General features: G+C 57.5%; 1 protein-coding gene across 3 annotated transcripts; it reads right to left on the bottom strand.

Moving 5' to 3' along the window:
* Positions 1-1508: 1508 nt before the first annotated feature.
* On the bottom strand, positions 1509-8364 carry LOC105883157 (uncharacterized). 3 transcript variants are annotated; one of them, XR_001159653.3, is made up of 3 exons: positions 6567-7679; positions 5591-6487; positions 1509-3978 (listed from the first exon to the last, which is right to left on the bottom strand). XR_001159653.3 is itself a non-coding variant. In XM_076006718.1 (2 exons), exon 2 carries the CDS (start codon positions 6457-6459, stop codon positions 5848-5850), a length of 612 nt encoding a protein of 203 aa, XP_075862833.1. In that variant the 5' UTR covers positions 6460-6487; positions 8125-8364; the 3' UTR covers positions 1509-5847. The 3 variants fall into 3 exon arrangements, 2 of the variants coding, with proteins under 2 accessions (XP_075862833.1, XP_012641580.2); XM_076006718.1 differs by lacking the exon at positions 6567-7679 and adding an exon at positions 8125-8364 and having other exon boundaries at positions 1509-6487; XM_012786126.3 differs by having other exon boundaries at positions 1509-6487.
* Between the last annotated feature and the right edge of the window lie 4533 nt (positions 8365-12897).

Here is a 12897-nt window from a genome sequence, read left to right as displayed (position 1 = left end):
TGAGCTGGGGCAGCGCCCAGGCAAGGCAGCTGTGAGCTGTCCGCAGCCAACACTCCACAGCTGGAAAGGGGAGGGGCAGGGCAGCAAGGCCACCCACGGGAGACACCTGGGCATTATGAGGAGCGTGAGGCTGGGCTGTTCTGAAGGAGGCCACAGGAGGGTGGAGACAGGAAGAGTTGGGGAGCACACACAGGGGCAGAGGAGCCCCTTGGGGGAGCCAGCTGCTTTTTTGCTGAGCACTGGCCCTTTTCTCAGCCTTTCCCCCCGTGCTGTGTTCAGGACTCCAGTAAGTTCCCAAAAGCCAGGTAGGGAGGCCAGGTCAGGGTGGGTCCCGCTGATGTGTGCTCCAGTCCCAGGAGCAGGGGGTGACCGTGGCTGGTATCTGGACCCCAGTGAAAACAGCAACCCCTGTCCCTACACCCCGCCAGCTTTCCTAAGAGGAAACCACTTCACTCCCCTCCCTTTCGGCCAATGCAATGCCTGAGTGGAAAGGCCCTCCTCCAAGAGAGGCGGGAAAGTCACAGCAAGTAAAGACACCTGGGGTCTTGACTACGTGCAGTTTCTGACTGGAGCCTGGGGTGGGGCCAGTGACCTTTCGTTGATACGAGCTCCCAGCTCCCGGTGACACGACACTGCTGATCCCGGGAACTCCTGCCAGCAGCAAGGGCATTGGTCTGCCACCTGGTATCCACCCACCCGTCTTCTGTCTCTGCCCTTCCCCTGGGCACAGTCCCTTCCCCACCCACAGATCATGGCCTCCATGGTGGGCAAGTGACCAGACCATTCAGGACCCCCGAGATGGATCTAGTTACCGGGCAGCGGGAGTCAGGCCTGCTGCTGTCTAGAACCGTAGAGAAAGGGACCCACACTGGGAGCCGCTGCCAGCTTCCTCCTGCCTCGAGGGCTGAGCGAGGCAGGGGCTGGGCCCTCGCACCCTTCAGGTACACGAGCCCAGCATTTCCTTTTGCGGCGTTAGCCAACTTGAGTTGAACACAAGGGCCCGGCCTGATTTGCTCCCCAGTGTCCCCCAACCCCCCGTGGAGCCAGGCTGTGAAGGCGCTGTCCTCGAGCTCCCTGAACGCAAGACCCTCAGGCTGGCAGAGGCCGCAGATGCAGCCTCAAGTCAGAGTCAGACGGGGCACGGGACCGAGGTGCTGGCCCTCCCCGTAGCAGGAGGGCAGTGCCTTACCCAAACATCTCAGCCACCTGGTGGCAGCTTGATGTGCCGGTCATCCTGCCAGGGAAGATCGCAGGCTGCTGTCAGGTGCCACCATGGGAGGACGAGGATGACGGTGACACCTCACGAACCTTGAGCTTTGCACGAGCCTTGTTTACGTGATACTTATTTGACTCACAACTCCGGGAGGAAAGGGGACAGGTGATTTTTCCCTGTGTCACACAGGAGAGGCGCATGACTGGCCCTAGATCCCCACTGCAGGCGCACCCGCACTGCGGCCTGCTCCTTCGGCTCGAGCACTCCCAGGGCCTGCTGCCACTCGCCCCTTCGAGCAGGTCTGGCCTTACTGGGGGCTGGGCGAGCCAAAGCGGGGGCTGCCTTGTGATTCTGGAGGCCCCAATACCTGTTCCTCAAAGCCATCTTTGGCCACCATGCTTCCTTGAAACCTAACTCCCCGACAGATGCGGGAGGCGGAGATGGAGGCCAACTCCTGGCTCCTGCCCAACCCTCCAACCCAAATAACCACTCTCACACCAGCTGATGTCAAGAGAACATTTATCCCACTCGGTCAGCTGCGGCAGGTGTCAGTGACCTCCGCAAATACCCGGCCTGGACGAGCATGTATGTGCACAGCCATGGGGACTCCCTCAGCTCCCACTGCCCCAAGTAGGGAAGGACCTGAGACCTCCGACGCCCATTATTGATCCAGGGGAGCCAGCCCACAGCCCAGTTAAACGCACCCCCTAGTTAACTCACACCCCCTCTCCCCTTGCACACCTCCCAGGACCGGCCACCCCACGACCTCCAGCACTTGATCCATCAGTCAGTCGACAAGTGTTTCCTGAGAGTTATGAGCCCAGCCCTATGCTAGACCCTGTTGGGGTTCCAGAATAAATGATGCAGTCCTTGCCCTCATGGAGCTCACAGTCTAGTTGGGGATCCAGACAGACACACAGAGGAGACTGGAGTGTAAGCTAAGACAGCACACAATACTCTAGGGGGCGGGGAAGATGGTGTGTGAATACAGGTACTGTTCAGAGAAGGAAGGAGGACCGTGGACTCGGTGGTTCGGGAAGCTGGGCCCTGGTAGATAAGGCTTGCAGAGAAGGGGACATTTCAGAGCAATACAGGGGAAGGTACAGAGGTAGGAATGAGCACAGCACAGTCACAGGCAGGAAGGACACAAGCTGGACAGTTAGCAGAGAAAGGGTGTGTTGTAGAGGTTTCTCTAGGTGGGCCAAGGTTCCCCAGAGTGCAAGCTCCTGGGCCGGCAGTGCCTTCTCTTTCTCCGATGTCCCTGAGAATTCTGTCATGGCACCCGGGGTTGGCATAGGGTAGGTGATCAGTACCGACCTATGGGCCAAACTGCATTGAAGATATGACAAGCAACACCCCAGGGCAGGATTCACAGCCCTGACCCGCACCCTCCCTGCCCTGGTTGCTTTTGCCTCTTCTGATGGGCAGCTTTTTCTCTCGGGCAGGGGGTGAGAACTCGTGGGCCCTGGGCCGACCTTTGCAGGTGTAAAGACAGGAGGAGTCTCCGTCCTGCTGCCAGCCTGAGCCTGGGCTCCATTTGTGCCGCCAGCGGCGGGGAGCACACAGAAAGCCACTGCACTGGGCTCACCCCCTGCCCAGAGCCTCGGGCACCTGGAGCAAAGCTCTCATCCTCTTCCTCCCCAATGTTTCCGAGTGATACCTGGCTGGGGGGAACAGCTGGTAGGACAGGAGGCACCACTGTCTGGGCTTGGCTGGTGGAAGCAGGATTTCTCCTCCCTGGGGCAGACTCAGATCAAACTCACGCCCGCCAGCACACATGCTAGGCAGCCCAGATCCTCTCGGGACCTCATACAGAAATCAAGAGCCCAGGACAGGAGCAAAGGGCTCCTTTGTGAAAACCAGCAGCAGGTTAGACACACAAAAACAAGAAGAGCAAAGCCAGCGCAGGGAAACTCCATCGTGTCTAGGGAAGGGAAATTAGGTCCACACCCTGATGCATCATCTGCTAGGTCTGGAAGGAGGGACTGACTAAATTCCTAGCTCCTGGAGGAGGGAAGCAGGCTTGGCCGGGGGAGGAGGAACACTACTATTATAGCAGCCTGGACTTAGGACTCCATGAGTGACAGACAAGGAGCCCCCAGGGCTGAGGTGCTCATCCTGGAGTCAGGGGACGGGTTTCATCCAGGGAGTCCAGGGCCTCTTGAAATTGCTTGGGATTTTTGAATCTAGGTGAGTATGTCTGTTTTCCTGGGGTGGGGAGGCAAGTCCATAACCATCAGATTTTCAAAGGGTTTCATGACCCCAAAGTGTTAAGAGCCACTGCTCAGAAAGGAAAACGAAGCCTGCAGGTGTCATTTGCATCTGGGGCAAAGTTTTGCCTTTAGTGCCAGGACTGCCACTGCCTTGCTGTGTTAGCTTAGACCAGTCACTTCCTGTCCCTGAACTTTAGCCAAGTGGTGGGCAGGTGGGAGGAGAGAAGCCAGCTCTCCACACGGGTGTCGTCCCTGCCACCAAAGAGAGTTGAGACCCATGGCCAGGTAGCCAGGATGAGGTCTTCCCTGGCTGTGATTCCCACCAGGTCTGGTGAGTTTGTCCACAGGGCTCAGAATCTGCCTCCAGTTCCAAGCTCCATCCTGTCACCTCCACAGGTCACTGCAGGACACCTCCCAAGGCAGGTCTGCTTAGGGGATGTGTCCTCATGCCGGGGTGTGGTGCCAGTCAAGCCCTGTGGAACCCCATTCCTGGTCTCTGGGCCCAGATGTGCCCTGCACCTTCTGAGTCATAAGGTCCTGCCCACTCCGCATCTGTTCACAGAAACAAAGAGATCAAGGTCAGGACTGGGGCCGTGACGTGGCCCTGCCCAGCCTCCCCTCTGGGTCTTGGAGGGAGCAGTCAGCCAGCCCTCGCTGATCTGTCGGGGGCTTTCAGTGAGTCCTCTTAGCCCCATACCAAGCTCTGCAAGGATTATGAGTCACATTACAGATGAGACACCGTGGGTTCAGGGCATTTTGGCAACTGGCTCCAGATGTCCCAGGTCCCTATTTAGCCTCTTAATCTCTGCCACGAAGCACTAGTCCACATTGCAACGGCCACCTGGGGGGGGCAGGCACAGGCAGTGGACCCGAGGAGCCATGCAGCACCAAGGAAGGGCAGAGGAGCAGAGGAAAGCGACTGCATGCACAGCAGGGCTCTGGGAGCACACGTCCTCTGGAAGGCCCACTTCCTCCCTCCCAAACCACATCCACACCACCCCTGTCACCCCTGTCACCTCTGCCAGGCTCCTATTACATGGCCCCTGAGCCTATTCCCAAATCCTTCCAGCTCCATTTTCCATTTTCACAGTGCAGCTAAAGGGTCCTGGGATCCAGAATCCCAACAAAGCCGGGCTTCCGCCCCTTATCCACAAAGCGCTGTGATGGGGGCAAGCCCAGGCAAGCCCATTTCCTCATCTCCTGAACCGCTGAAGCAGCTCATGTCTGAGCGCCAGCCTGGAATCGAGGTCCTGGGGGCAAGCTGTGGCTCTCCCCTTCTCACTGCCTGACCTTGGTCAAGCCTCTGAGCTGGGGGGCTCACGTTCTCCTGCCCCGATGACCCCAAGACCCTTGAGGCTCTTGCTCTCCCCGCTTCCATCTGTCCTCATGGTGACGTTGGTCCTCCTTCTAGAGCACAGGTCTGAGGTCAGGTGCTCTTCCCACTAAAAATCTCAGACGTCCCCTCCCCCACCACAAAGTCCTCTGTGGGGCAAATTCCAGCCTCTACCATCTGACCCTGCCTGGAAAACATCCTTCCACACACGTGCTCTTCCTAGCAATTCTATTTGTCTCCACAACCTGGCTCAAAGCCATCCAGCTCCCTGGGGATGTGGAGAAGCCAGCTACCTTCCTCGCTCTTGTCCCGGAGCACCAGGTGGTTCCTGACCACACCAACATCACCCTGAGTGGGCACCTGTCACTCGCATCAAGTGGGAGCACCAAGGGGCAGGACCTGTGGTCCACATCTGTGCCACCTCTGGAGAGCCCAGAGCAGCACAGGCAGTGGCAGCCAGGAGTGCCAACTGTGGGCTGGTGACCTCACCCTCTCTTGTTGCAGCAATTACGATCCTCACAATGTCCCACAGAGGAGAAGTCCCTCATCTTTATTCCCAACTTACAGATAAGCAAACTAAGACATGAAGTGAAATGACTTCTCGAGGGCACCAGATAGTGCGTGCAGGAGCCAGGAGGCCGGGGACTGTGGGAAGGGGCCCTCTCCATGTGGGTTTCAACTGACATTCTGGGAATGAAGAGCTGGTAAGCAGCTGGTCACAAAGAGGCCTACGGCCCAGTATGCACCACCAGCCCCACCACCCCCAACTGACATCAAGAATCAACACCACTCACCCACCCTGCCACCCCACAAGCCTGGCCAGACCCTCACCTGCTCTAGGCCGGTCAGCCCGAGGAGGAAAACCAGGGCACGGGCCCAAAGCAGCTGCATGCAGCCACTCGGAGGGTCCCGAGGGAGAAACGTAAAGGGGCAGCCTGAGCCTGGTGGTCCACAGCTTCAAGACCCCAAGCCAGCCCTCTCCCGCTCCCAGGATCCTATCTGGACAGGGGGCTGCAGCCCAGGGCCATCTCCAGGAGTCCGGACGCATCTGAGAGGCAGGAAGCAGCCGGCGGTGGGCCTGGCGCGCATCATAGCACGCGGCCCAAATGGGCAGCCTGGCCTTCGGGCCCATGGCCGTGGCTGCGCTGGTGGGTCTTGAGCGAGCCCTCGCGCGCGAAGCTCTTGCCACAGCGGGGGCAGAAGTAGGGCCGCCTCTCCCCGAAGACGCCGGGGCGGCGCGGGTGCGGCGCGGGCATGCGCGCGTGGGTGCGCTGGTGGTTGAGCAGGAAGCGCAGCTCGCGGAAGCAGCGGCCGCACTGCGCGCACTGGTGCGGCTTCTCGCCGCTGTGGATGCGCTGGTGCGTGAGCAGGTTCTGCTTGAGGCTGAAGCAGCGGCCACAGTCGGGGCAGGGGAAGGGCCGCTCCCCGGTGTGCGTGCGCTGGTGCACCTCGAGGTTGTGCTTGACGCTGAAGGCCTTGCCGCACTCGGGGCACACGAAGGCTGCCGCGCGGCCCGCCCCGCCGTGCGCCTTCTGGTGCCGCACCAGGCTGGGCTGCTGCGAGAAGGTCTGGCCACACAGCAGGCAGCGGTGGGGCTGCTCCTCCGCAGGGTGGTGGATGACCAGGCCTCGCTCGTCCCCCAGGCCCTCCTCCCCATCCCCCGCAGGGGACCCGCCCCCGGAGGACGCCAGCTCCGTCATGGGCACTTGCAGCTGCAATCAGGAGTCCCTGGGGAGGCAGAAGCGGAGAGAGGGGTCAGGGGACACCGGAGGGTCAGGCAGCCCCCAGTCTGGCCGGGGACACTCACCTCCCACAGCCTCCAGCATTCGCCCTTCTGTAGTTTTGCTCAGGCCAAAGTTCCACTGCTGGAAGCTACTCTCCTATCTCTGCTACCTCTTAAGCAAACCCCGCCCTCCCTCCAGGCCCTTCTCAAGGGCCACCTCCTCCTAGAAGCCTCTCCCGACAACTTCAGCCCCTCCTTAAACCATAAGGCCCAACCCTGTGATCCTCACTATCACACTGCCTGAGGGTCTGTCCAGCCACCTCTGTTCTCCTTCCCCCACCATCCCTAAGGACAGCCCTGGCTTCTTTTAACCCCAGCACCAAGCACTGTACCTGCCACACAAGACATTGAATAAATTCTGGTGGGTGATATTCAGGGACTCCTAGTATTTTGTTTCTTATCTCTTACAACCAGATTCTGGAGGGCGGTACAGGGGTAGGTGGTGAGGTGCACCCCAAACCTGGAGGGAAAGGTGGGATCACTGGTGGCTTAAAGATTTTTGCAAAGCTTAAAGTAAGAAAGAAAAACAAAACCCTGTAAACTTGAAATTGACCTCAGTTAAACATTAAAGGTGGCAGCTCTTGTTTATCAAAATGAGGCATGCAGCATGTGTTTAAAAGGTTTGCAAGTCACTGAATCCAAGTGTGAGCTCCCAGGGGCTGGTTTCCACTTGATTCCTCTTGGTTACCCCCACAGCAAAGCCTGGCTGGAGGCTGAGTGATGTGCTCAATGCTCAGCAAACACCCCCAGACCTGGCTCCCTTCATGCTGGTTCCCCTAAGGATCCTCTTCCCATGGCACTAAGTTCCTCTTAAATTGTTTCCTATTGTCCTCACAACAGCCTAAGAAAGGGGCCAAACAGAGTTACTGAGTCCCGCTTTATAGATGGGGAAACTGAGGCTCAGGGAGGTCAACATACCTGCCCAAGGTCACACAGCAAGGTGAGCCAGAACAAGGCCCTAAGTCTCCTGACTGTCTGTTGAAAGCTGTTTTCAATGTACCAGCTGCTCAACAACTAAACACCCCTCAAACATACACACACACAAGACCACCGCCACCATCCTGGCCATTGAAGAGCCATTCATTCACAAAGGGCCACTTCTCCTGTAAGAGCACTGTCTACTGCCACCCACCACCCCCATATCTCCCAAAAAACATGGGCTCCTGCTCCTGCAGGTCTCTGAGGCCTGCTTCATCCATTCTCCCCACCCCCATCAAGGAAGCTCGCTAGTTCTTTCCCTGGACCTCCCCTGAGGCCTTCCCCACACCTCCAGCCTCAGTCAATCTGTCTGCAGAGTGGGGCCTCAGAGATATCTCCTGTCTTCCCCTACCCTTAGGCCAGGGTGGAACTGACACTCACCTTGGGGAAGGGGACAAGCACCACTTGCCACAGACCCCACCCACAAATCGTTCCCCAGCCAGTGGCACTGTCCCCTTGGCCAATCTCAGCTGGCACTGTCAGTGGGCAGCCTCCCACTCTCCCCAGCTATAACCCTGACCGAAGCCCCGCCCGCACGCGGAGAGGGTCCAAAGCCATGGCCCCCGAATCTTCCCCAAGTTCCTCCATCCCATGTCACACTCACAGCCCGGGCTGCGCCCCTTCTCCTCCGGGTCTCTGGCGACGGCTCTTTCCTCTAGAGTCTGCGCTGCCCAACGCAAATACGGTAACCCTCCCGCAGCCACTCCCGCACCTCTTCTCCCCCGCCCCCATAAAGACAGCAAGCCTTCTGCAACGTTGCTCTTGTCAGATAGCTGCATTAATCGAAAGAGCTGACCCCACCCCACCCGACCTCACGCACAACCTTGCCAACTCCTGGGGCCGGAGCAACCCTGGAGAAATATGGTAAACTCTGCGTCGCAACCCCACCCCCCATGAAAATACGTAGGCCTCCTCCCTGCTGCCGCAACCCACCCCGCCCGGCTGCAAGCCCCGGCTCCTCCCGGAGGGAAATGAATGCAACCCACTCCCTGCGCCCGCAGCGCCCCCCGCGGAACCACTTAACCCTGGATAAATACATAATTTAGTCGCGGCGCTCCCGCTCCCGGAAAGGACCTGCGCGGCCCCCGGCAAATACGGTAGCGCGCCCGCAGTGACCCGCCCCCAAGGGTCCGGCGCTGGCCTGGATAAATACGGTAACCTCCCGCCGCGGCCCCAGCCCCGCGCTCCGCGGGACTCACGTGGCGCCGCCTCTCGGGCCCTCCGTCTCCTCCGCGGCGCCGCAGTCGCCGACGTCGCCGCAGCCGCACAGCAGCCCCGTGAGGCTGGGAGGTCTAACTCGCCAACACCCTGGCTGGCGGAATAAGGAGGGCTGCGAGCGCCGCGCCCGCCTGGGCAGGAGAGGGAGCCGGCTCGGGGGCCAGAACGGCCCGCAGGGCGGGTCACCCCAAGTCTCTCGGGCCGCCGCCCCAGGCATTCCCCCGCTCAGGAGTCCCTGAGGCCCGAATGCGGCCGTTAGAGCATCCTCCTCATCTCCTTCATCCCCAGGCAGCAGCAGCCCGGCCAGGCCGCCCCCAGCGCCTGGGAAGCGGGCGCCGGCGGTGCCACGCCCTTCCCGAGAGAGGAGGGGGCGAGCGCGCGAGCCCGGCGCAGCTTCTGCGAGCGTGGGTTTCGGGGGCGGAGACGTCAGTCAGGGGGCATCCGAATCAGAGAGCTGCCCTAGCGGACGCTTTCGCCAGCGCCCACCCTGCTGCGAGGCCTGGGTTGTATCACCAGACGACTAGGAATGCAAGAAGAAATGGGGGCCCTACCGACCGCCCTCCTCAGAATGGAGTCATATGCTCAAGCCCAAGAGACCCCCTAAAAGAGCAGCTTGCAACGCCCAGAGGCAGCCGTGGCGAGAGGGCAGGCCTAAATTACAGCTTCCAGCTGCCATCTAATGATACCCCTTATCCGGACATAACTCTGCTTTTTACAAAGCGCTTTCCCATATATGATCTCATGGGAACCTTCCAATAATCACGTGCGGTCTAGGTCGTGTAGGTATTATTATCCCATTTTATAGACGAGAGAGTAAAATAAAATTGAAACACAGAGTGGCTTGGCCTGAGCCCCGCAATGCCAAGTGACAGACTTCAGATGGGAGCACAGGCCCAATGACCCAGCTTCACCCCTATTTTCTGCACACCACCCTGGGATGGAAACCCTCAGACACAAATTGGGTGTGATGATAGTGGGTGATCAGAAATAATAACCTGGGCTCCAGTGTGAACGTGCCTCATTTGACAGATAAAGAAACTGAAGCCAAAAAAAAAAAGTTACAAGTGCTCCAGGAACAGCAAATAGGCTTTTTCTCTGTGGCCCTCGGTAGCTGCCGGGTTTGGCTGCTAGGGTGGAGCTATCCGAGGGTGGGCTTTGGGAGGCACAGGCCTCAGCACCATGAAGGTCCCCCAGGCAGCCCTGCAGGTGCCCCGCGTGCCTTTTGAAGCCTGGGAACTGAAAAACTGCAGGTGGGGGGCACCAGGCAGAAAACTCAGGCCCTGGCTCCCAAACCAGGCCTGGACGTGGGCCTGCCTGCTTTCACAGCTCACCCTGAGGCCCGTCTGTCCCAGCAGGCCCTTCCCAGCTCACTCTTGGCCTCCTGAGGACCCACCTCTACCCCTAACCAGGCAACTCTCAGAGCACCTCACTGAGGGATGTGGGACTTCATGAGTTAGACATCCCAAGGAGACTGGTATTTTAAACGGAGGCTACAGGGAGGGAATAGTGGAAGCCAAAGAAATGAGTCCACTGGGCTGGTTCACCCCAGGGCCAAGCTTAGAGTTCCCATGGCATTGACCGCAGGACCTCCTGACCACTGGTGACAACCCACACACCCCACTCCCAGCTCTCCAGCCCTGGTTGCAGGAGTTGTCACCTGGCCACAGCAACCAGTTTTCTTCTCTCCCGAAAACTACAAGAGAAATGGGGACACTTAGTGAAGCCCAAGTTTTTCAAAAGCAAAATCAATAATACATCTGATGATGTCACCCATATTTTTAGCAGCATTTTCTAGGTAAGCTGTGCCAAAATAGAAAGGAAAAGAACACAGCTAGGGCATGGGGGCGGGAGGCAGATAGTACATCCTAAAACTCCCCTGCATCTCAGTGGGGAATGCTGAGGGCTGAGGAGGCACTTCGCTTCTCTAGTTGCATATGCGTGCACCCCAGTCTTCCCCTGGGCACCCTGCGCTGCGTTCTCACGTGGTGAACACAACAGAGCGACAGTGTGGAAACACCCTGCAGACGCAGTCATGCTTCTTCATACGGGCCTGGCCGCGGCTGGCGTGGTGATCACCACTATCCGGTGAGGTCCATGTGGCAGCTGGCCCCTGGCCCCTAACAAAGGCCTGGCCTGCCCACAACCAAGGTGACCTGGGGAACAGCTGGCCACGGCTCCTGTGTGGGTAGAGCTGAGCCCTGCACTGTATTTAGCCTGGGCACACCGCATGGACAGAAAGATGACCCAGGGGCCTCCCTGGGCAGCTCCAGCCCGCTGCTCTTGACGTCCTCCAGCTCCTCCTGTGGGCCGCATCCCTAGGCTCCCTCCTCCAGCTGGGCAAGCACGCCCCCTTGATGAGCTCCTCCCACCCCCATGACTGGACACCTCTCTCCAAAGCACCCCGTGCTGACCTCAAACTTGGAATTCAGCAGTTTTCCCCACCAGGTTATATGAACTTCAAAGGGCAGGGACTGTTGTTCATAGCTCTATCACAAGTGTCCAGCCCATAATAGGTCCACAGTCAGCGTCTGTTGAATGGATGAATGCTCAGCAGCGGTGGAGGGGAAGGCTGGGCCCAAGGTCAGCCGGTGTGCTAGCGCAACGGAAGGAATGAGGAGCTGCAGGCAAAATGACCACCCTAGCCACAGCTTTGGGGACTGAGAGGCACCACAGAGAACTAGGTGAGGATGTGGGCCTCTGGGTGTGAGGTCTCATCTGCTCCAATGTTCTTTTTCCTTGGAATTAAACCCCAGGACGTCACCTGTGATATCAATTCAGCCTAACATTTATTTATTGATTGATTGATTGATTGATTGAGACAGAGTCTCGCTTTGTTGCCCAGGCTAGAGTGAGTGCCGTGGCGTCAGCAACCTCAATCTCATGGGACCTTCCAATAATCTTGTGAGGTCTAGGTCGTGTAGGTATTATTATCCCATTTTATAGACGGGAAAGTAAAATAAAATTGAAACACAGAGTGGCTTGGCCTGAGCCCCACAATGCCAAGTGACAGAGTTCAGATGGGAACACAGGCCCGATGATCCAGCTTCACCCCTATTTTCTGCACACCACCCTGGGATGGAAACCCTCAGACACAAACGGGCTGTGATGATAGTGGCATCACAGCAACCTCAATCTCCTGGGCTCAAGCGATCCTCCTGCCTCAGCCTCCCAAGTAGCTAGGACTACAGGCATGCGCCACCATGCCCGGCTAAATTTTTTTGTATATGTATTTTTAGTTGGTCAATTAATTTTTTTTAATTTTTAGTAGAGATGGGGTCTTGCTCAGGCTGGTTTTGAACTCCTGACCTTGAGCAATCCTCCCACCTCAGCCTCCCAGAGTGCTAGGATTACAGGTGTGAGCCACCGCGCCCGACCCAGCCTAACCTTTAAACTTGTGGCAGACCTACTTAACACTGGGGATGGTGAATTCTTTATGGGGACTAAGCCAAACAGGGGAAAACCCTTTCCATCTCTTCCCATAGACACAAATGCTCTGTAAGCAGCCACACATTGTTTTATTAAAGTGATGATCGCTATCCTTAATTGAGTGTTTTCTGCGTGCCAGACACTACACTATATGCTTTATATAGGGTCCTTGCCTAAGGACCTAGAGTTTAAATGGCAAAGCCAGAATTTAACCCCCAAACTATCTGACTCTAGACCAGTGAGGGTGGGATTGAATAAATGAATGCTCATCTGCAAACTACATCTGACAGCCGGGGCAGCAGTGGAGGGAGGAAGGTGAGAAGGAATAATGTCTCTAGCTTCTTGTCAATAGCAACAGCATCACTGCTAGAGCTGTACTGTTCAATAGCCATGTGTGGCTGTTTAATTAAAATTAAATAAAAGTTTTAAAATTCTGTTCCTCAGCCACACCAGCTACATTTTAAGTGCTCCATAGCCACATGTGGCTAGTGGCTATGGTATTGGACATCACAGACATGGGACACTGTCATCATCATAAGAAGTCCTCAGGCCAGGCACAGTAGCTCACACCTGTAATCCTAGCACTCTGGGAGGCCGAGGCAGGTGGATCGTTTGAGCTCAGGAGTTCAAGACCTGCCTGAGCAAGATCGAGACCCTGTCTCTACCAAAAATAGAAACAAGGTAATTGGACAGCTAAAAATATAAGAAAAAACTAAGGCCGGGCGTGGTGGCT

Source organism: Microcebus murinus, chromosome 9, assembly GCF_040939455.1.
Source record: "Microcebus murinus isolate Inina chromosome 9, M.murinus_Inina_mat1.0, whole genome shotgun sequence".
NCBI classification, from domain to species: Eukaryota; Metazoa; Chordata; class Mammalia; order Primates; family Cheirogaleidae; genus Microcebus; species Microcebus murinus.
The sequence above is the reverse complement of the archived record's forward strand: the minus strand, read 5'-3'. Positions and strand labels throughout refer to the sequence as shown.

Bases quoted from the DNA above. Each gene is read 5' to 3' on its own strand.
- LOC105883157 (XM_076006718.1), bottom strand. From the start codon at position 6,459: ATGACGGAGCTGGCGTCCTCCGGGGGCGGGTCCCCTGCGGGGGATGGG.